Genomic DNA, 24689 nt, shown 5'->3' with positions numbered 1-24689 from the left:
ACTACATACAGCATTGAAGGGCGCCGAACAGGGTCAGACTGTGTTTCCATTATGTAAGAGCACATGGTTTTGAGTGCACCTGCTAATACTTTCAATACATCATGTGTGTTGGTTTGTGCATGCAGAGTGAGGGAGACATTGCAAGCATAGCTGACTTCAAAGAAAACTCCACAGAGTCCCATTCACATAGGCTACAGTAGTTCACACATGAATACTTTTTATATGACGTTCTGACCTCTGGTGGTTAAACATGACACTACAGGAAGAAGCAGACCTGAACTTCTATGAGGGAATTACCGAATTACGCCACAAGGTGGAAGACGACAGCAAAACAGATACATTTGCCATGCAACTGTCTGAACTTACATGGACAAAGGGGAATTTCATTTAACTGTTTTGTTTTTTGGACACACACACAAACACACACGCACAAATGAATCAGATACAAATAAAATGTTCTTCTTTTCCTGAAAAATCTGAGCACTGGCAGAGCTATAATTTATTCTCACAGTAGCCTATTCCAATTGGCAACATTTTGCCAATTTAAGACTATTTTATTTAGGAAAGGTTTTTGTTTTTGTGCCGTTGTTTCCAATTATTTACATTTGACATTTGAAAGGTTTGGTCCTATTTGTGAAAAAAAACAAGCCGAAAATGTAAAGCATGTGTGTGAATTTGCTGATGTATTTCATTACTTTGTGAATCAGTGTACAGAGGGACTGTTTATTTTAGCAATGCCTGTTGTGTTAATATTGTTGCAATGTCATCAGTGTGATTTCTTTGCCATGCATGTCAAATATTTCCTGTTTATGTATTTGCTTGTGTTTGTTTGTGTGTGTTTGTGTGTGTGTGTGTGTGTGTGTGTGTGTGTGTGTGTGTGTGTGTGTGTGTGTGTGTGTGTGTTCAATTCCCATTAGGCCTATACATTTATCAGTTGCTTATTGTTTTGTTGTCAGTTAACAGCAGTGACATTTGGGGAAATGGATAAACTAGCTACGCATCAAAATTTCCCATAACACAAGGTGTTTACTCTAAATTGATTGTTGTTTCTGACAAACAGTCCAAAAGCCAAGATACTACACAAATAGAATTAGGACATTTCCATATGCTTGGCATTTTTGGTTAATAGATTACTCAAACATCGAATCAATTTTTATAGGCAAATTGTTGATTATTTCCTATTGACTGGCCTACCAGTGTTCAGCCTCTTTTAGTTAATTGTTTTGGCATAAGGGTTTAGTTTGTTTCCCTCTTCAAGCTTATTTCCATGTTAGCAAACAACTAGTTTAGCAGCTCCATTATTTGTTGGTGGAGAGACCAACACAAAGATACAAATAAAATAAAAAGTAATATTTTACTTACATTTGTGGTTGCAAACATTTGTTTGGTTGCCAAAAAGACAACACCAACGGGATGATGACATTGCTCCGTGTCAGCCAGGTGAGTTAGTAGGCAAGTAAAAGTTGAGATAGTGCTAGCTAGCTAAAGTTCATAAAAAATGTTAAGTGGCTGCGTACCTGTCAGCTTATTGTAGAGCTATTCTGCCCCCTGGTGACCAGAATTCTGACCATAAGTTATCTTTCTCTTGTGCTTTGGGAAGTTGCCTTTACTGGAGGCCTACATTTAAACTTAACCCGAGAAAATCTACACATTAAAACACATGCATGATCTTGTGTCCTCTTGAATAATTAATCTGTCAGGCCTATCCATTATGTTGAGACATTTTAAAATACACTTTCTATTTTGTAGTCTGTTTTCTTCTCCTTTGCAACCATGTGCTGGCGAGTCATAATCCTCAATATAAACTACTCAAAACATTTGCATTAACTTGTAGGGTTTTCAAACCCCTGCTGGGCCACATAAACTCAAGTCTGGTTCTTTAATTGATCATTTAAATCTGACAATAAATCCAACAAACACCCATGGATTTGGACAATGCTATCCCACTTTGTGTCCAAAAACTGTGTATACTGGCCGTAGTACTGGAATTTGTGGTTGGAAAGAAAATCAAACTCAAAGCAGTTTTGTACCAACTTCTTCTCAATTAACTGGTCATACTTAAATAATCAAAAGCATGTGGCTATGTTCATTAGAGTTGTTTTGTTTTTAACCTGAAAAATAGGTCTCAAAATCTTGACAAAATCATCGTCAATAATAGATTTTTTGTGTAAAAAAACAGGGAGGTTTTAATTAAATGCAACCGTGGCTCAGGTGGTTAAGCGGGTTGGCCAATGATCCAAGGGTTGGCGGTTCGATCCCCGCCCTGCCGCCAGTGTCATGGTTGGTGTGCCCTTGGGAAAGACACTTCACCCACCTTGCCTCGTGTGAATGTGTATGACTGCTGTATGTTTGAGGTGGTGGTCGGAGGGGCTGTAGGCGCTGAATGGCAGCCACGCTTCCGTCAGTCTGCCCCAGGGCAGCTGTGGCTACTATGGTAGTTTACCACCACCAGTATGACTGTGTGTGAATGAATGGAACCTGGAACCCTGTAAAGCGTCTTTGAGTGCCTTGAAAAGCGCTATATAAATCCAATCCATTATTATTAAATACAAAAAAAGAAACAGGCAAACGATTTCCATTTTTCCTCATTGTTTTAGTTTCTATTGCATTTGAATCACTATATTACCCACAGCGTAAAAAGCATTAATCTATTTTTTTCCCCTTTTTCATCATTCACACATGGTATTTCAAACAATAAAGTGCTTTGTAAAACAACCTTCGCTTTAACCAATCTAAAATGCACTGAGACAACACCTGCAACCCTATTTGATCCACACATAAGCGGGCAGTCGTTTTGACCTTGTGCTTTTTACCGTAGATCTTAATTGTGCAGGTGAGGGTGTATGTTTCTTTGAGCACAAGGTGACATTCTGTTTCCATCTTGTTAAGAACAGATATGACTCAAGGCCGGCTGTGCATACAGGCTAATGAACAGACACAAGCAAACACACTATATCTCTCTCTCTCTTTCTCTCTCTCTCTCTCACACACACACACACACACACACACACACACACACACACACACACACACACACACACACACACACACACAAAGTAAACACACCCTCTTTTTCATTCGACCCTGTTTTGACCCCTGTCAGTGGACAGCACGTCTCTTGTGTGTCTCAAGTATGATCCGTGTATTTCAGTCATACAGAAAGCACTGCACGTCAGTTACGTAAATAAAAAAACATCTTCTTGTCTAGGTACAGTCTTTAAAAATAATTTTCACACATTTCAACTCCAAAGATTTTTTTTTTTTTTAAACGAACAAAAGAAACGTCCATGCAGGATCATTAAGTGATGTTAAGTGAAGTTGTAGCCAGATATTGTAATAAAGTCCTGGAACACTTCCCTAACTGTACTTAGTGTGCTATATCATATAAAACTGCTGTGTACGGTTGTCCTCATGCAAGTTTTATAAGTAATGTACGTCCCTGTAATGTTAAGATGTTGTGCTTGAGCCAGGACTGACTGAATGATTTCCATAGGGCGACACTTTGCACTGTACCTAGGCCGACATTCACTTGATGTCAGGGTCTGTTTTTTTTCTGGGCCACTGTCTTGACAGTGACGTACATACACACTGACCCACATCACAGACCAGGTGAATAAAGGGATTTCAGGGACAACCCTCGCCCTTGATTTCCTCTTTGCGCCCTCGTGAGTCATACTCAAAGGGTTTGAATTGAAAGTCACACCAGAGAAGAGTCAAACAGTGTTTTCTCAATACATCACAACATCACTGATAACAAGCACCACTGCAGCAAAGGCAAGAGTCACTTTCTTTTCAGTTTGTTTTCTTCACACATGATTCAGAGAAACGTCAAGTTATTTATTTCCTCTTTTGCCTAGGGCCCTTAATCCCAATCTCACGATCAGCCAAACGATCCAGTCCGTTGTGCTCTATATCTGCACTGTCTTCAATCAGCAATCGGCATGACAGGAAAACATTGCATCATTAGGTGAATCTGACAGCTGACACTGTTAAAGTGGCACTGAGCTGCAGTGATGACGACTGAGCAATTTAACAGTGTCTCACTTTGTCCATTAGGGCTTCAGGAAGGCACATAAAACGTCCGGAGTGCTCTCCAGTGATAAGACGAGATCTATTTCCTGCTTTGGGTGACAGGCACTTCGACACCTTTCTGCCCCGTGGCTATGGATACAAGGGAATTGAGAAAGAGCATGTAAGTCACATACAATATTCAGTGTGATAAATATATAACCAGAGGTGATACAGAGTTTTAAAAAAAGTGAACAAAGTTAAGAGAAACTGACATTGAACTAACAGAGTATAGCTTACCCAATCTGTACTTCTCTTTAGCTTCAGCCCTCTCTTTGGCATCAAAGTACCAGACTGTGATGGCATAGCTGTAAGACAAGAGACAAGGAAAAGAGGTCTTAATAACACGAAGACACAAGAGCTAATCTCTTTTGTCGATGCAATACCTGCTCGAGAATATTGAGCCGTTTTCTAGTGACGGTTAAACCAAAACTGGTATGAAAAGGGTTAATCTTAGTTTAATTTGGTCAAATGGGTAAAATTGTTTGTATATTCACGCCTAAATGTAGCTTGGTAACTGTGTAAAAAACTGTATATTTGTATAAGTAGCTATGAGGAACTTTCCGTTTCTGTTGATTCTAGCGGCACCTTTGGACAAAAGCAGTATTTTTCTTATTTACGACAACAGTGCCCAAGAGTGTGTCCGTGGCAGTTGAAATGGAGAGAGAGAGAGAGAGACTGCATGGTGCACCGTGATAAGTTGATGATAATATGTGACTATGTAAGATTAATAACGGTTATATGACTATGTTGAAACAATGCAATCTTTGATTGAGAACCGTTCATAAACACAGAATATCCTGGTCTGTCAGCCATATATCGTTTGTCTAAGTTCCCGGGAGATCATACCCAAACCAAACAATAATAACTATATAAAAATTGTTTGTTTGCTGTGACAGATCATTTATGATCATCAGAGGAAAAATGAATGTTACATTAACATTTAAAGTTCCTCGTAGGAGGTTTAAAGACATCTCCCTGGGGGGAAAAAAACTGATCAATGGGAGAAAATTGGTCTATGAAACTAACATCAATTTAGGCCCAGCAAGAAACAGCAGATTAAAAAAAAGTACTGTAAATCTAAATTATTCGTCCAATATTTAGCCGCAGATGTCCAGGATAGCAGAGGGTTAATCTCAGACAGTGTGTAGTCCCTCCTGTGGGGCTGTGTTGTTTATTCCTGTCTCTCATGTCTGTGCCTCTCCAGCACGAGCCTTTGCAATGGAACCTTCCTCCCGTCTCCCTCCCACCTCGACCCTCAGGAAACACATACTTCCTGCCTCTGGCTCCACCTCGGCCCCCAGCAGTAAGATGGAGAGGAGAGAGGGGAGATGAGAGGAGGAGACATGCGGAAGTGAAAGGGTTCATGTATGTGCCATTAACACCGTGTTAAAATGAATGTGAATGTATTTAGAGTTTAGTGGGTAATAAAATATACTTGCCCTGTCTCTTGCAATGCAATATAAAATAATGGCATGGCTTTAATGGGTTTGTGAGCCTGTTTGCGAGTACTGTGTCTACAAGACTCCAGCGAGCTTAAGAGCTACTAACCGTGTGGCGTAGGCTGGCTTGACTTCATGTGGGTTCCTGCGGTCAGACCAGAAGATGAGCAGCCGGTCAAACAGTGGTTCAATGTTGGCGACCACATTTTTGCCCTCAGGGTAGATCTGCAGCAGCCCTCCTTGGTTCTGCATAACGTGCACACATGTTACATAGAAAATGTAACAGTAAATGAAAGAAAGAAGAAATGACTGTCACATTGAAAGGCCATAGAGGTCAAGTTGCAGGATACTAGTTCCACACACTGTAGCCTATGACTAGACAGCGTTTGCTTTGACTTCACCAATAAGTCACATAGACATTGTGACTTGACTTAGATTCTCTGAAAGTGAGGTTAAAAATATTTTTTAAATATTTTCTAAATGAAACCAATATTGAGCATATAAATGTACCTTGACGTCCCAGTTCTTGTTGAGATAGTAAATACACGTGATGCAGCGTCCATCACCGTTTGGGTTGTCGACATGGCGGACGTATCCTGCCCCGTTCCCCGGGTAACATGCAACCATGGCCTGAAAACAGAAGAAATGGGATTGTTAGATGTGCATTTGTGTCTATCTCAGAACATTAAGAAAAAAATCACTTGATCATCATCACGAAAAACACTGTCATTTTGACAAAAGATGGAGGTGAATATGGCAGGGACTAAAGGTATGTATTTCCTTTATGTGATAATCTCCTTCCTGCAGCTTGCCTTTAGAAGTTAATTGTGTCATCCTGGCTGTTTCCTATCACTACTTAAACTGTTTTCCAGGTGGCCTATACTTGCATGCCTTACATACCAATTACATAATGTGATTTTTTTTGTGAAACACACACTGTCACGAGAGGGAGAAGGAGCAGAGAAAAAAGTGTCAGAGTTCAGCCGTGTGTTGTTCCCAGCTACTAAACGATCTGCAGATAGAGTATCCACGTTCAAACAATGGTCTTGCGCTGGTATTTCTCCCTGTTGCTTGACGTCTGTGTTGGGAGGCTGTGAAGCAGGAGAGTGCTGCTTTCTCTGGGGAGTCCGGAGCTCTCCAGTCAATGCCCATTCCAGGCCTAGGACCGCTATGGGACAATGTGACTATACTATGTGCTGCATCAAGGGCTAAAACCAGCCTTTTGTCACTGTGACAGGTCAGTCTGAACCAGGGAAACATGCTCAAGTTTTAATGCAGGAGTTGTGCAAATAATTCCCTAACAGCCTTCACCATATGTATCAGCAAGCATTCAGTCTTTTCCTGCTCTGCTGAGACGACGCTTTACAGCTGATTCACATACTGACTGACACAAGCTGACAGAGAGAGATTCAAGGTGATGATAGTCGGTGGTATGTAGAGTAATAACTTCTGTTTTATCTCTCCAGGCCGACCTCAAAGGGAAGATACTGTCACCGTCATGACTTATACTATGTTGAATGGGAAGCTAAAGTTACAATATCGGAGTCACTGCATCCCTTCAGCTCTGTTCTGGGACACTATCATTCATGACTAACAGGTTCTGCACTACTGCAGTATCAGTTACCTTGCCTGACGCTATCATTCCAGCTATCATTCAAGCTTTAGTTCTACAGCGAAAGAGTCGTAACCCAGAGAAAAATCAAACAACGCTGAAATAAATTTCTAAGACAAATACATGTTTTTTTGTTGGTATACCCCAAATAAATGTTACGGAAAGTTTGGAGCAGTTGGACCTTGGTCGTAGAACGTGCTGCCCTTCTCCTACTCCCTCCAAATTCACAGCCAAGTGAGTTGTGTTGTGTTGTGTTGTGTGACTCTGTTCGGCTGCCATAGTCAGCTCTCATTACTGACCAACGCTCGCAGTCAGAGCTCATTAACCTCTGGACCTCTTGCTCCAGGCTCCAACTGACAACAAGACCCGCTGTGTCAAAATAAAGGTATCAAATGTACATGAAGAAGAAAGAAAAGTACATACATACACATGATGATCTTAAAAAAAACATAAGCACGTAACCTGATTTTTTCCGGGTAAAGGGTTTTTTACTGGGAGTTTTTTTTTTCTCATCCTAGGGTCTAAGGGCAGAGGGAGTCATACTGTGCACGGAATGTAAAGCCCATTGAGGCAAATGCCTATATTGTGATATTGGGCTATACAAATAAAACTGATTTGATTTGTGACTTTTATAGTAAGTCCTGCTATGGAGCAATGTTTTTAAAATGTAAGATTTTGTAGTTTCAAATTCTTAAAAAAAATCTCCAAATGCATTTCAAATGCTTATTATTGTTTTTAACAACAGAAACTAATTCAGTATTCATAAAAAAAAATTCAAAGTTCCAATTGATGTCCAGACTAGAATTTCAGATGGCTAAAATACATAAGAACATAGACTTGCTAACTCACAACTTATCACAACAGTAAAAAAGCCCACAGAGTCCTCTGCTTTTAGCACCATACTGTTAGTGTCATGTTCAAAAGTGATATGCTGTTGCTGCTGTTACCAGACTGATAACACACCTGATACTGTTTCTTGTATCGATAGAGACGCTTTTGGGCAAAGAGGATATTTGGTAACACTTTATAATGATGTTCATTAATAAGTGATTTAGAAGTAATATATAATTCATTAGATTATGATGAACTAATGATTTACACACATTCATATATATTTGTAGATGTTTGACAACAAGTGCTATTTTAACATATCACAAATGTGTAAGTCATCTATAAAACTTTTAGTAAATCATGAAATTCTCATTGACAAATCATTAGTCAATTATGAATGAGTTATTTACAAACCTTTTTGCATCCCCCTATCTAAAGTGTAAAGCATTCATCAGGTACTAATGTATAGTAGGGGTGACCTCAACTAAAAATGTACATAGTCAAATCTTATTGGTTGCATCTTGTCAAATCATGCTATTTATTTCCTGCTTACTGATCCATATTCTCATTTGCCACATTGGTAAATGTTTTCCCCAATGTAGATGTGCATGGTGTGCATCACAAACTGTCATTCTTAAGGGTTCAAGTACAATATAAGTCTTTTATGAAATGTAACAAAGACATAACATGTTTATGAATGGATTTTGTCCATACACATACAGTATAAGGCTGAGATTGATTATTTTTGGTGGGTGTGCATTTAAGGAAGTGTGTTTTTCCCAGCAAACAGCTTTTCTCAAGCTAGTAAAAGCCATAACAACTGCAATTAACTACAATTAACATGTAATATGCCACGCCAGACTCTGCCCTAGCCTGCAGCATAAACACATAACACACATTAACACACACAAACAAACTTGCAAAAATGTACTGCTCAAAGCTTCCACACCACAGGCATATCATTTAGCAGGAGTCTTGTTATTCATTATAAAACATAAACCAACCCCAGTCATTAAAACAATTGAATGACGTGAATACCTCGCACATCAATAGTATTCAAACCAGTTTCATATACAGACTCATTGTTTCAATATCCTTCTGTCAGTAGCTTACACACACACACATACACACACACACACACACACACACACAACGTTCAGTCACACAGCATGACACAACATGTCTTGATCCTATCTGTCATTCTTTCATCTCTGCCTAGATCATTCTGTGCCCACACTAAGTTAAAGTCTAATTGGCAGGAACCATCTGTCTGCCAGGCACCAGCATTAATGGCCCAATGGTATCGTTTGGCTGCGCAGATATCTGCGCTGTCAAGGTGATGGCCGGGGCTGGCAGAACAGGCTGTTCTGGATGAAAACAAAAATAAACTCCTATGCTGCACACATTTTCTGATAAGGGGAATGATGGTGGAGGGAGGGGGGTGGCGAGAGGGCTAGATACGCTTGAACAAATACATCCATTACTGCTTGTCAAGGAGAACGCGCGAGGGGACGAACCTATGTGTGGTTGTAAGGAGGGTAGTGGGGTTTAAATAAAAACTGGAAACACGCACCTAGAAGTAGATGTTGCTGTTCTTTTTTAAAGTCTCCTACGTGAATTTTTATTTCATACAAACCCCTGTCACAAAGATGTAATATCAGTGATTCCTGAGAAGTGGGACAAAACAGGGTGCAATGTTGAAAAAACACAAACCCTATGTTTAGGCAAATTAAACTACATGTATGTATCCAACATATACTAAGCTACTGAGCTACGCTTTGATACAACCTTCCAGCTTTTTTAGTTTTTATCAAAATAGTCTTTTTACCTTGCCATTCCTTATTTTGTGTCAACACCATCAGAGACCAAAAACACAAATTAATTTTCCCATACTTTATGCTAGACCCATGAGATGTATTGTGATCACAAGTATTTACCAAGACTGACAATTGTCAGTCTTGGTAAATACTTTAAAGGCCACAAAAAATATTTTCAAAATGCATATGAATATACATTTTTATATCGATTTTCCTCTACGTTCTTTAGTTGAACTGTGTAATAGAATGTTTACTTTAAAACAGCAATCAAGATGTGTTTCCAATTTCACTAGAGGACTTTTAAAAGACTTTGAAAAGACTGAAGACTGAAACCCTCTACATCTAAAGACAATCAACTCACACCTGAAGACACATTAGTTATCAGTCACAGAGTGAGATTTTGAAAATACAGGGGGACAGACTAGATTCCTTTTGAGATTAATATTATTTCCGCAAACGCGATAGTGATTATTTAATTAAAAAAAGGTTAGCCTAATTCAATATTCCGAGCAGGGGGACTTCCTTTAGTTATTTGACCATCTTTATTTGCTGATCTCGTCCCCCAATAACTTTAACCCCTAACCCTGTATTTGACGGTAAAGTATTAAGGTTGCGCGGCTGTCAGCCTGGTTCTCCCACCGAGGCTTCAAGGAAAAACTGTCCGAAATAGGTGCCTGCACAGGCGGACACAGGTCGCGACTAATGCCGCTCCTCCTGTGTCGTGCTTGGTGCATGCGAGAGTGTGACAGTGTTTGCGTCATTTCGCTTGAGCCAACCCCTTAAGACTAACGATAATATCAAACATGTTTGATAATATCGGAACGTCAAGACGGGAAGAAAATCGGGTTGGATGACCACTTTACACCAAACGACTGAGATTACGTGCGCACGCCACAACTCCAGCACGACTTCTGTGATTTCAGTCCGACATTGGAAGATTGTCTGCGACTGTCAAATCGCATGAAAAGTCGTGTAGTGTAAGCCCAGCATTAGGCGATTGGTAAGATTTTCACATATGACCAACCATTCCCCAACAACTATGAAATATCATTAGCAAATTAATAAAAATTTGACGGAGTTGACACATATCTGACGGAGTTGACAAGTATATCTGACGGAGACAAGTAAATCTTATGGATTTGACATATCACAGGGTGGTGACAAAAACCCAGATGTAGTCATTTTAAACATCAAATACGTAGAATAATCAATTACAGTGACTTTATAACAGCATATTATTGGTTGAACGTTAATTCAAGATTCACATTACAGTTTTTGAATCAGACTTGCTCTAACAGACTCACACCAAATCGCCTCATTATGTACAGCATCCTGTACTTTTTTAAGAATCATCCATGACAAAAGAAAATTGTTAGTTTCAATAAATACAGTATTAGAACAACTCAACCCTATTTCTATATTTAATATAATTATAATAACTTGAAAACCACCCAAATATGATGCCTTCACATTGAATGTCAACTCTGTCATTGGCCTGTCACCACCGTCAGACAGGCAATCTGATGGAGTTCACATCTGCCGGTGTTGACATATTTAACATTTCTTTAACAAAACAAATGGAGTTTATCTAGTAGCCATTTGGTTTTTCTGTTGATGTTAGGTGCTAGTATGAACTACTTCAAAAAAATAAAATGATCGAAACATTTCAAATAACTGTTGTAAGTCGGTGTTGACATATCATGGTTGTGACACAGTACATTCATGATTTGGAATGTCAAATATTCTAAAACTACAACACTTCTCAGAGCCTGTCTGACTCTAATGTACTCTGCAGAGGTAGAATGTGAAAAGAGGTCCTTCATAGTGAAAGCTGCCCCTTATTTTGCCTGATTTTATTACATTTTAATGTATTGTCTGACGGTGTTGACAAAAAGTGTCCCACCGCTTAGAAACCTTATAAAACATGAATGTGTTGTAGAAAAAAGTTTTTATTGATATGAGAGATTAGTGTTGCTTTTGATGAAAAAAGCTATTTTTAATCATTAAAGTACATTATTAATAGGTTTTATTGCATATGAATGATTGAACCCTTCTCTGTGGACACACTGTTGTGAACGTCGTGAGAAGATAACAAGTGTCATATATTTGACATAATAATGATAAAATTAAATTTAAGGGGATAATTGTGCTCCAGACATTATATTCTGAATCCCTAATAACATCTACAATTTTAAAGATTTTTATTTTTAAAGATAACAGCAGTTACATTTGCAAGACGGGCTTTTGTCCCGGTTCTCAAGAATGGCTGTAAAATAAAGGCGGTTTAAGATACTAAATGGATGCAAGAGCAGTGTGTCTAATCTTCAATCTGATATCCGTGTTATTTTTTCCAACCCTTTTAAAATCTCTACACCTCATTGGGTTGAACCCATTAGGATCATTGTTTTGTAATGTAACACCAAGCCAGTGATTGCCCATGGCGATAAAAAAAAAAAAATCATCGGCAGCCCGCCATGACTTAATTAATGTGACTGATTACAGGAACAATCAATTGCGTAATGACAGTTACCAAGAAACAAAAACATTTAATGTAGGTCAGGCGTGATACATCTATTGGGTGCTACTCTCGCATGTGGGATAAAGATAGACAGGAGAAGGGAATCCTCTCATGTATAAAATGCAAAAAAAAACAGGAGGTAGAAGGGAAGGGATGGAGGAGTTGAGAGTGCACAGATCCAATCAGATGTTCAACAGGGTCAGCTAACGGACCAGCTGCTCTGGAGCTGATAGACATTGTCTGGGTCCGGGCCCAGCGTCCAACTTTAACCTTCGGCACTGAACCCCAACAGACTTTAATTAAGACTGCCTGCATATTCAGCAACAACATGAGGATGATTATGGGAGGATGCAGAGTCTTCATAAAGAAATGGATGGCTCTTGATGAAGGCTTCTCACCTGGGCAGATGCCTAAGTGATCTAATAAAACTGAGTGTTAATTGCACTTAAAAAAAAACTACTAACATCTGAAACGTGATTTAATATGATCAAATCAGACGGAAAAATATAAACACGACCACACAAACTCTGCTGCATTGTACATTCAGGAACAATCGTGTATTAACAGACTGTAACAGAGCAGTGAGGTATCTCCCTGAGCCCTCGTTGGTCATCGGAAAACACTCAGACGTTTGCCATCTCCCGTGGGGGTTGAAACCAGTTGATTGACTAACTCTAACCGTCTAGCAGCACCGCCATCTTGCTCCATTTCCACAGCTGATTACTCACAAGCAGCCTGGGTGACAACAGAGCATGCTATAATGAGGATCAGTTATTATTAATATTTTCCCACCAGATTGGATTTGAGAGAAGCAAAATGGGATACGAGTCCGGGGGAATCCAACTGAATTATGAGGAACTGTTTGGTCACACCCAGTTTATATCTAGGCCCATGATTCAGTGACATTCAACTACTGCTTCTCTAGGCGGGATAATGGGTTTCTGGATGGGAGATATCACTGGCAAGTTAACTGTGACTATGTGGAACCGGAGTGACACCGGATTGTGTGAGGTCAAAGTATGAATCTGTAATTGTTTCTGAGGACAATAATAACAACCATTTGATCCAAGCGAGTGCCACTTTCACACTCATCTACTAATGTACCCATGCTCTTACTGTAAGACATTTATCGATCACAGTAACTGCAACATAAAGCAACGCTGGTTTGGTCTAAACTGACAGAAACAAAAATAAATGTGTGTTCAAGGTAGGTTTACTTTTTTACCAAAAGGTTACAGTAATAGCACATACATGTGTGTGTGTGTGTGTGTGTGTGTGTGTGTGTGTGTGTGTGTGTGTGTGTGTGTGTGTGTGTGTGTGTGTGTGTGTGTGTGTGTGTGTGTGTGTGTGTGTGTGTGTGTGTGTGTGTGTGTGTGTGTGTTTCCATGACGTCAATGGGTTGGTTGGTAGTGCCCGGTGGTGCCCAAATACATAAGAAAACTGGGTGAAGGACCTGCGACTTACTTTTGCTGTGTTTGCTATTTGGCATGTTATTCTATTATCTTGTATTTATATTACAGTGGTTATTTATCATAAAAGTGTATAAATTATTAAATATAATAAAAATAAGTGGGGAAATGTGCTCAGCCCTTATGACTCAGTCCTCCCTTGGCCCCAATAGCAGTCATTATGCATGAGTCACCACAGAGTGTTGGGATGGAGAAACACTGTGTCATATGAGTGTGTGTGTGTGTGTGTGCGCGCGTGTGTGTGTGTGTGTGTGTGTGTGTGTGTGTGTGCACGCCTGTGTGTGTGTGTCTGTGTGTGTGATGCTTTACATAACATGACATATACTACTGTATAAGTGTGTTTTGACATAGACCAACAACAAAACACAATGGAAATTACATCAAAACCATATGAGGTAACAAGGACTGTACTTTATACTAATGTATAATGTAATGTCAATGTGTATATGGAGTGCCTTTTAGGTTCAACAATTTAAGAGTATCATTTTAATTTCCCCTTGATATTCATATTTAGTTTAAGTTTTCATTATCAGTCAGATGATCACTTTCTTGATACATGTATCAATACATGATTAAGCCTTTTTTAATGTCCAAGTTGATGTCTTCAAATGCCTTGTTTTACCTAACTGGTATACATAGAGTCTGTGTTTTCCATCCATCCTTCCAAACAAGGCAGCTAAAAGGTCTGTATAGCTGCATTGTGTTTGTGTCCGTGGAATAGCTCCTGCCTGCACGGTGGTACTACCGAGCACTAGGAGGGGCATCTGAGGACACGCTGCTGCAGCAGACATCCACATTATGCTGCATCGCCCCTTCATTCTCGCTCACTCGGTGCTGCCATCCCACTGCTTCCACTCTCACTCCCAGCCTCTCCCCTCCCCCTGCATGTGTCTCCTTCACTGCTGCAAAGTTGTCTGTCTCTCTCTCACCCATTATACAAGATTTTTTTTCCCCTTCAGCCTCCACCGTATAAACTGAATTACCTTTCGATTGTGTTATCACTATAATCCTTCCTACATTACAGTAAGTCTGACAGGCAGCAGAACCCGGCCCCTGCTGACTTAACAGGAAGTCCGGGTTTTTACAGAGATATCCCCTACCGCTGGTTAGGCAATATTTCGGGCGTATGCCAGCCCCTCTCCTTCCCTCTCTCTCTTTCCATCTCTTTCATACACAATGCGGAGCTCTACTCTGTATGGGCATGTTACCAAGGTAACGGCTGGGAAATATTTTGTCCAAGTGCAGAACAAGGGGGTCGATAAGACGAAGGGGAAAGGGAGGTGAGGTAAAGGACAAGAAGGACAGTCAGTGTGAAAACAAACATGAAGGAAAAACAAGAATGAAGGGAGTGCTGCTGTTTGACAAGGAGGAGGACTGAAAAGACGCAGTGACCTCCTGTGGGGATGTACCCCTCCCTGATCCTCATCTTTCTATTTTCCTACCACTTCCCATAATGCTCACTCCATCACTGTATCTATCTATATTTTTATGTACAAAGGGCAAACGGAAAGCCCCGGGCCAGGGAGTAGTATGGCTTCTTCAGAACGAGCAGGTGAATTGAGGTGACAGCTTTGATGTGTTGTTGATTTCACACATTAAATCCACTTCAGTCATGAAAGGAAGCTGCAGCTCAAAGTGTCAAGACATAAACAGCGCTTTCTACATCTTAGTGCAGAGGTGAGACAGTGTAGAATGCAACTCAGCGGTAGGCAGACATTCCTAATACTAAACATATCAATACTCTGCTTGATACTACTCTCAAATCATTTTGTGCAAAGAATGACATGAAAAGATTCAAGTTATTTTATAATCATTTTTATGACAACTGCAGAATTTGTGTGCAGATCTAATGTATAAAAACACCTTTTTGCTGCGATTTTGACACAGATTAGGCCCGAAAGCAGCTCAGTCGGCCCATATTTAAGAGGGCAAAGGCAGCTGATTTGAGGTACGCCCAACAAGTTGCTATTTAAACACTATCTCGAAGGCAAGGTACTGCATGGGTTTTTGAACAGGCGGGGTGAACAAGGTTGTGGGTGTGTATTTGCTGTATTTCAAAGCAAATACAGCAAACGGGGTTTGCCGTTTTGCAGGTAACAGCTTCCATCTACTTTCCCTCATGGGAAGTGGCAATCTGTTGTTTAATTTTCAGAGCAGTGCTCATCAACAGACCATCCTGGATTTGACACAGTTTTACCTGTTCAGAAAGTAAAGCATTACAAAATCAATTATTTAACACGCACCATGTCACCATCCTTTATTTTTCAATCTTCCATTTAGAGCTGCATTAACCATAAATCAAAAACCTGAGGTTAAAAACATTTTCAAATCATGCCAATTGCTGCTTTGAAATCTGGATCGGCTTATGCTGTGAATCTTGATTGAACAAAGGGGGCTGCTAAAACTATGAGACCATGTTAGGTGAATAGTCTAGACTGGCGTGTAATGGTTAACTCACAGCTGATAGGGATGGTGATAGTCATTCTCTCTGTCCTGCACACAAACTTCCACGGCTGTTATGCGGGAAGGAGAGAAAGGCCTTCCTGTGAGGGGCTGACTTTGGACTATACGGCGACGAGGCATGTAAAGAGTTATAGGCTGTGGCGTTTTATTTTGAAAAAATATCTGTGGAAAAGAGAAACCGATGCATGCGTTCGATGTAGTCACGGCACATTAAAACGAAAAGCATGCAGGCATGTTTGGCATGAGATATGACATAAAGGAAACAAACAAACAAACAAACTAAATCACTCTCATATCACGCCAGCACCATATTTTGCAGAGGGTGAAGGTAGTGATAGGAGAAGGTTGTCTGTCTTCAAAGGCCTGAGAATATGTTGATGGCAGAGGAGATACAGCCTGAGAGATTTTTTTAATTTTTCTTATATAATTCTTTGTACCAGTGGAATGAACTATGAAGGCAGAGACCGGAGGGGCAATCTCAGACAGGCCTTAACCCATGGGCACACGGCCAGTTTCTAAAGGGGGAGGCTCAGTCAGCCCGCAGCTTTGAGCTTTCTGTGGCTTTCTGTATGTGTGTGTTGTATAAAAAACAAACCCTGACCCCTCATCCCACCCCCACCCCTGCGTCTCCTCTTACCTTAGTGCGTCCATTGATGACACAGTCCCCCAGCTGTCCGTTGGCGGCGCTGTGCATGACGGCCTCGTCAATGTGAGCCATCAGGGCCCCTATGCTCTGACAGCCCGGCTCCCGTCCCTCCACCCAGGCGATCTGGTCTCCCCTGATGCTCCTGGAGGGGATGCTCTTCTGACTCACCAGCTGCCCGCCACGAAACTTCCCGCTGCGGTTCAGCGCCTCCACCTCTTCCAGGACCCTGTCGCCCAGCCCAGGGCCCAGGAAACTGTCCTTCACACAGATGCCGTAGTATCTCATGCAGGGGATGATGTACTGCTGGGCTATGTGCTCCGCAGACCAGCCCGCCCCTGCAGAAAGAGAAGGCGGCAGTGGGGTCTGGGGGATGCCCGCCGTAGACTCCACGGGGGACGTCTGGCCGGGGGCAGAAGAAACAACCATCGTATACTGTCTGCTGTTGTGCTGCTGGTTAGTATGAGGGGCGGGAGGGGTGAAGGGGGATTGATTAGTAGTGACACAGTGCACAGGATTGAAAGTAATTTGGTCGCTATGGGAAGCGTTGCTGCAGGTGAGTGGGATAGGAGGAGGAAGTGCTCGGGCCACTCTGGAGGCCTCTGAGGATTTGTGGGCAACGCCTCCTCCATCTGCCATAGTCAGCCTTCTCCGCTTAAAGTCTGCGTCCCCCAAAGCAAAGGCCGGGTCCACGGAACCTCCCAACCCCGGTGTCCCTCCTGTCATGAGCCCATTAAGGGTCCCTGACGCATACCCCATGTCCTGGTGCTCCACACCTCTTCGTTTCTGTTGTTGTTGAGCCTGTCTGGCTTTCAGGTCCACATTGACCCTTCTCATGGCTAAAGGGCACTTCTCGTGGGTTGTCCGGTCTCCATTCTCCATCATACAGGCTCTGCTGGTGGTGAGGGGGTACATAGGGCCGAGTGCTGCTACCCCATCAGCAGCAGTCATCCCCTTCATGTGTGCAGGGTAACCGTTTGGCGTGTGAGCCAAGACGCCTCCTGAGTGGCTGCCCTCCACGGTGGCAGAGGGAGACACCACCCCGCCGTTGTAGAGCGGCACGCCGGTTTTGGACTGCTTCGTCGGGGTTGTGATCGCAGGGGAGTCGGTCTGAGAGGCCAGACCCGCGAGTAACTCCGCGGCCGTTGGGCTCATCCCGACCGGCGCCGCGCAGAAGCCGTTCAGCCCCATGTCCGCTCGGTACGTGTGCTGGTGAATCTCTGCCACACTACTTCTCTCCTGCGAGGGTGAAACTGCAGCGACGCGGTAAGAGCTTGGGTTTAAAAGGTCCGTGTGTCCCAAGCTCTCCATTTCATCTCGTCATCTGCTGGATGCGCACGTAGCTCATGTCCTCGCCTCATTTTCTAGCTGAGCCCGAGCCGCTGCTTTCTCTGATGGGGAGGATCTCTACTGCCACTGGAAGTTTCATGTCCAAGACTTCGGCTACTTTCTCCCTTCTCACCCATCAGTCAAATCGAATAGGCTACTCCCGTGTTGCGTGTTTCTTCGATTGATATCCGTCTTGCGAACATTTTGAGGTTGTGTTGGGATATCTGTGGAGAGTAAAACGATATACTTCAGACCTATTTATAGCACAGGGCAGAACCACTTGTCACAGTGAGATAAAGTAAATACATTGACAGTGTATTTTGCAACAAACGCCTCGACTTTATATAGCCTAGTTCTTATGAAAACATTAAAGTGGGGCAAGAGAACAGTGCGTAACGGGACAGCTGTTGTCTATTTATTTAATCATCATAATCATATGCGGTTGGACTGTCATCAAACCAAAATCACGTGCACGCCTTGACTATGCGTTATTATTGGATAGCTTTAATAAGAAAATATAGGGGAAATGCTGAGGAATGAAAGCCAACAAAAACTCACTTTAGTCAACAATCACAATAAACTAAAAGGAGACTAGAATTATAAATATGTCAGCAAATAACACATCTAAATTACAGGCTTATGCACGTTCGACTGGCGTGAAATAGCCTACCCCTTATATGTTGGCTATTTGTTAACTTAGCATCTGTGATGGGGTTTCCTCCTTCTAAAAAAAGAGAGCATTAACATCACACACCAAATTTCAACATTGGCTACATTCCACAGCGTTCAAATATAGGCTACGGAAAATAAGCCGTTTTAACGCCAATATAGCGAGTCCCTTTACACAAGCCCACAGTACAGTGCTTACCTACGGCAGCCTACAGCGATGCAAATCCACAGTGAGCGTACGTGACAGGCGGAGAGTACGCATGTTATTTCCGGGATTGTCTTGCCCGTGTGCGCGCGTCCCATCCAATTTTCTTGTCGGTTATAAATAAAAAAAGGCACAGGAGGTGGTGACGGTTTGACACAGAGGCTACAAGTCAACCACGGAACGTAGGGAGATAAACGGATCCCTCAGTTACCAAACACAATAAAAAAGTGCTCTGCTGCGTTGTGTCGGCGAGCGTGCCCTCACTTTCTGACTGTCTCCCCTACCCCACCGCTCCGTCTCCTCCTCCCACATCCCCCCCCCCTCTCTCTCTCTCTCTCTCTCTCTCTCTCTCTCTCTCTCTCTCTCTCTCTCTCTCTCTCTCTCTCTCTTTCTCTCTGGCCATGTGACCGCCTGCTTACTACAACCGACCTTCAACTTCACTGAGAGAAACAGGCCTGAATGTTTCTAGAAAGTCACTATTTAATTTTTTCCCCCCAGATTTTTTATTTTTATTTTTTTACAGAAGAGGAAAGTATCTATGTTTACACACACAGTCAACTGTTCTATGTTGTGTTACCATTTCTATCAGTATTGAAAGTGAGTGAGTTTTGGGTATGATATGTTCTATATCCTGGGGTTAGGGTGCTGGATTAGTGTGTCACCCATTAGGGATTTGGTACAGAGTGTATTGTCACAGCACTGGCATGCCACATCCATCTGTTGCTTCCAGTGCAGCCCTGTCTCAGCCTGTACAATGGCCCTGGAGAGCAGCCATGTGAAGTGCCAGGGGCCTATACCGAACAGCATCAGGTATGCATTACAAGTATGCCCTCTATGTAGATGCACATACAATGGCATGTCAGTCACAATACAGATTGAGAAGTCATCATCTTCAGCATAAACTGTCACCCACAATGAGGCTTTAGATCACATAACTGACTGGACAAAGCATCCGCAGGTATTTACACATATGTCAGTAATGTAATGCAACAAACACATACTGTAAGCTGTACATATCAATATACATGCATAACAATGTGCAGCAATATGCACGTACATATGTTCCTTATGTAAACACACAGTGAGTAACTATAATTTAAACTTGTTAAACAAAAAGCTTGACATTTTGAAAAATACTTTCAACTGTGCAACCATTTGTGACTCCTGGAAGTTGCTGCACTCGGCCAAGAAACAGGCTGCCATATAACTGTCCTGTTAAACCAAACTCATCATACTAGATCAAACTTGTTTAATTGTGAGCTTAAGAGCTGTTGAAGAATTTGTTACCTTTTGGACATAACCAGACTAGCTTTCCCCCGGTTTCGAGTCTTTGTGCTAAGCTTAGTTAAGCTAACCAGGAACTGGTTGCAGATTCATATGTAATACAGACATGACAGTGTAATCAATCTTCTCATCTAAATGTCCGCAATAAATCAATACTTTAATTTCCCCAAATGTTGAACTATTCACTCTTCCTTTGAGCTCTCATCAGGACGAAGGACGAAGATAAACACCATTTACAAGTAGCAGTGAAGCTGAAGAGTTACATATGTAAATATACACATCTTTTTTCACTATTCTATTCAATGTACAGCATTCCATTTCTTTCGTTATTTTATTTTATTATTAACTTATTTTTTATTAATTTTACATTTAACATTTACTTCATATTTATATGATGCACCTTATCTCTTCACTTAAACTCTGCACTGTGTCCTTAGATATCAGGCTGCTCTCTTCCCTTGTGTGTTTCTCTTATACTTTTCTTATTTTATTTTGCATTGTTGAGGGTAATCTGAGGCTCAAGAATGTAGTTGCCAACAACTGCTGCTGTAATTGTTGTGCATAGGACAAATAAACGCTCTTGAATCTCTCTTGAGGTGGGGTTAAACCCGTTGACAGTCTTTGGATCGATTGTGTCTGACTGCATGCTTCCAGAGTCATTGAACTCAACTGAGCAAAGAACACTTTTGCAGTCAGTTACCCAAATATATTTCTAGGTTTAACATTGATATTGCATCACTGTAGGTGAAGGGATCAAATGTTGGTCGAGATACTGGTCATAACTACTGTATATCACATAAGGACAGGGAGTTTTCATACAAGGCTGCGTTCAGTGCTGTAAACAGCATAACAGAACAGAATAAATGTGCAATTTACACAGGACTGTATAAAATCCACAATTGAAGATTTGTTGACATGAGTAATGCAATAAATTTAAGCAATAAAAAATTCTTCATGACGTGTGAAACTGATTACTTTTATAACTGAGAAAGTAAAACTCTAAAGAAATCCCACAGGAAACTAATGATGATTTGTCACGAAACAGCTTCCACACTGCTTAAATACTTGTACATTTGTATTGGGTGTGCGCACAAAATAGGAACAAGTATTTTAGGACCACTTTGAAGAATAGCACATTGTTTGGCTTTACGGACATGGAGCCTTGGTTAAGCAAACGTTTCATCTGGTCAGTCGCTCATGATTCTGTTTAACCATCTCTGCACGTCTGCAACATACGTCCGGTATCCTTAATGATGGCTGCAATCGCCATTCAATTGTATCATGTAGGTCAAAGGTCATATTATCATATTATGTTTTATTGTCGCAGATATGCAGATGTGATCAAGAGTTTTACTTGGCCAAAGGTTGATCCCAGTTGAGGGCAAATAAATGCGGAAAGCAAGTAGGCTTCAATGGACATACTTCTACCACCATTATTTAAAGTCACACAGCCAACATGGTGAGTAAAGGTGACAGGAAATAACACAATCTCTCTAAGTTTTGCAACTGCCAAACAACCAGAGCAGTCAGATATTACTGTCAGAATGATGATTCATTGCTTGGTTTCGATTGTAGCTGAGAGTATACGTACAGTATATACCATGTCCTTGCAGTGCCCCCAGGTATTGTTAGAACAGTACACAATATGTTAAATGTGTTACACAGAAGTTGATGCTGATTTGATCACGACAGACATAAGCCTTGACATAATACACACGCATGCAAGCTTAGCACACACATGCGCAAGCCATTAGCGTGAGATGTAGGCGCCAACAGTGTCACTGGCATGAGAGTTATGGTGAGAGAAAAACAAGTCGCCCTCAAAATAAATCAGTGCTCCCATGTACTAAGGGTTTACAAAAGGAAAGCCGCACCATAATTAAAGGAAAAAACAAGCTTTGAAACGCACACACATTCACGCACCTGCCACTAAATAACCCCGACAGCAGCTTCCCATCCTGCGTCCTGTAGCATTGGTACACTATGGTATTTTCTCTCAAAATAATTAACAATGCTTAATCTACTTAATAAAATATTACATAAATTACATTATTTTGCACAACTAAACAAATTAGTTTGCATTTATAAAATGTTTTGAGTTTGTTTTGAATGTTTGTTTATGCAGTTCAGTGACTTGTCAGGCAGTGGCATCGCTCCTTTAATTAATGTCAGTAAATCATCCGTCTGTCGACCAGTTGACACTCGTATCCAACACTTGTTTGTCCCAGGGACTGAAAAACAGTGCACTCTTTGCCAAGGTCAGTGCTCCCAATGCAGCTGGCTGGAATCCCCCAGACTGTGTAACGCAGACTAGTGCAGCTCTGCACGTATACACATCTCCTCCTTCTCTTTATCTGTCCCTCTCTCTCTCTTTCCTCCTTTTCTGTTGAGGCCACAGGAACCAAGCAGAGAGGATAACAAAGGGTTAACCAACAGATGAGGCCTATAAGTAGACTTGCTTTGTCTGTCTTTGTGTTTGTTTGTTTTTCTAAAAACATTCAGTAATTTTGCTCTAAATGTATGTTTGTTTAGGAAACTTTTTACTGGATAGGGTTAGGGATAGGAAACAACATTCAATTCCCAAAATGTTTGGCTTAAACTGCACGTGTGTTTGAACTGTTTTGTGGCGTTATACCATGTGTGGGTTTCAGCCCTGCAAATACAGGTTATGGTCTATAAGATGACTTGAGCACAAGGATTTTGGTAAAAGGAGGTTGGAGGAGAGATCCTGAAAAATGAAGAAGGCCCAGGGATTGGACAAGCAGTAGTATGTTTGTGAACTGTTTGAAAGCAAAAAGAAAAGAAAAGATGGGGTCTCAAAAAGAAATATCTTCAAAACACAAGGAAGTGTGATTGACAAAGGTTCAAAACAGTCATGCCCTCATCAAGTTTGAAATTTAATCAATAATAGCAATTACATTCCACAAAAAAATACATAAAAAGCATCATGTTGACAAAGCAGTGTCACCCAGAACCTGCACAATGCACAATGATGAAGAAAGAGAAGCCAGGAGGGAGAGGGCTTGTCGAATAAAACTGTGGAAATGAGAGCAAAGAGAAAAAGAAAGTGTGTGGACAGCAAGGACAGAGAGTGATACGGGTTATTGAAGTGGTAAGACGGGGGGGATTTGCGGATCAACTGTGCCACTAGTCTCCCTCAAAATAGCTCACAGAAATATATAGAGAAATCATCTGTCTGCAGTTAAAATGCCTTACTTTGCAGGGAAGAAGTTTTACGTAGTATCTGCACAATCTTATAAAAGAGTTTATAAAATATGTAAAGTATCCACGGACACAGATTGAGGATTTGATCGTTTAAGTCAGTAGTATATATATATATATATATCTGATGAGTTTGATAACATGAAACATATCGTTTGATCCCACGGTTTTGCTACAGTCAAAAAACAGGTTATAGGTATTTTCAATGTTTTAATGTTGACTTTATTTCTATTTCTGGATGCATAATACACCCAGGGTTGCATGAGTACGCAGAATAGCTTGCTCGGTATTAAAATAAACACAGTTTGAAAGTGTCTCTTTAGGACACAGGTTGGGCCTTGATGCAGCCACATGTTCACAGTTAGTATCCTCCTCCACCCCCTACATATACACACACAAACACACACACAACACACACACACACACACACACACACACACACACACACACACACACACACACACACACACACACACACACACACACACACACACACACACACACACACACACACACACAGGCCTTTACTCTATCAGGAAATGGTCCTGGACAGCATCCTGGAAAGCCTCGACCACACCCAGTGAACCTGTGTGTGTGTGTGTGTGTGTGTGTGTGTGTGTGTGTGTGTGTGTGTGTGCGTGCGTGTGTGTGTGCGTGTGTGTGTGTGTGTGTGTGTGTGTGTGTCTGTGTGTGTGTCTGTGTCTGTGTGTGTCTGTGTGTCTGTGTGTGTGGTGTAGTACAGTAATCTTATCATCCCCAATTTGATCAAACAAATAATTTGGACACATTTAATAAGAAACACATAAATAAGAGATCCCAGGTTACTTTACAGGCACACATTAAAAAAAGGAGAAAGGAGAATTGTCTTTCTGGAGTTACAGGAATGAACAGAAGTTTGAACCTTTGGAGTTGATAAGACAGTAAGAAAAAACTATTGTTGCATGTGATCAGCTTGAAAATGATTGAAAATGCAGTCTCACATGTGTTTCAATACTTTGAGGAAAAATCAAACACACCTGTTAAAATGTGATATGTATAAAATGCATTCACCTACAGTAAATTATATACAAAACACAATGACTGGCTGTGTAAGTATTAAAATGCACATAGTATTATA

At 41.2% G+C, this 24689-nt stretch overlaps 1 protein-coding gene across 1 annotated transcript; it reads right to left on the bottom strand.

The window, feature by feature from the left end:
- Positions 1-2597: 2597 nt before the first annotated feature.
- On the bottom strand, positions 2598-19328 carry egln2 (egl-9 family hypoxia-inducible factor 2). The gene is made up of 6 exons (XM_080053645.1): positions 19061-19328; positions 16858-18416; positions 6021-6140; positions 5620-5756; positions 4309-4376; positions 2598-4161 (listed from the first exon to the last, which is right to left on the bottom strand). The coding sequence occupies exons 2-6, from the start codon at positions 18172-18174 to the stop codon at positions 4112-4114; spliced, it is 1692 nt and encodes a 563-aa protein (XP_079909771.1). The 5' UTR covers positions 18175-18416; positions 19061-19328; the 3' UTR covers positions 2598-4111.
- Between the last annotated feature and the right edge of the window lie 5361 nt (positions 19329-24689).

Source organism: Ammodytes marinus, assembly GCF_949987685.1.
Source record: "Ammodytes marinus genome assembly, chromosome: 3".
In the NCBI taxonomy this organism is placed as follows: Eukaryota; Metazoa; Chordata; class Actinopteri; order Uranoscopiformes; family Ammodytidae; genus Ammodytes; species Ammodytes marinus.
The sequence above is the reverse complement of the archived record's forward strand: the minus strand, read 5'-3'. Positions and strand labels throughout refer to the sequence as shown.

Coding starts and splice junctions, on each gene's coding strand:
- egln2 (XM_080053645.1), bottom strand. CDS start 18,174: ATGGAGAGCTTGGGACACACGGACCTTTTAAACCCAAGCTCTTACCGC. Junction 5,757..6,020: donor ACAAGAACTGGGACGTCAAG/GTACATTTATAT, acceptor CACGTTATGCAG/AACCAAGGAGGGCTGCTGCA. Junction 4,377..5,619: donor AAGCCAGCCTACGCCACACG/GTTAGTAGCTCT, acceptor CTTGTCTTACAG/CTATGCCATCACAGTCTGGT.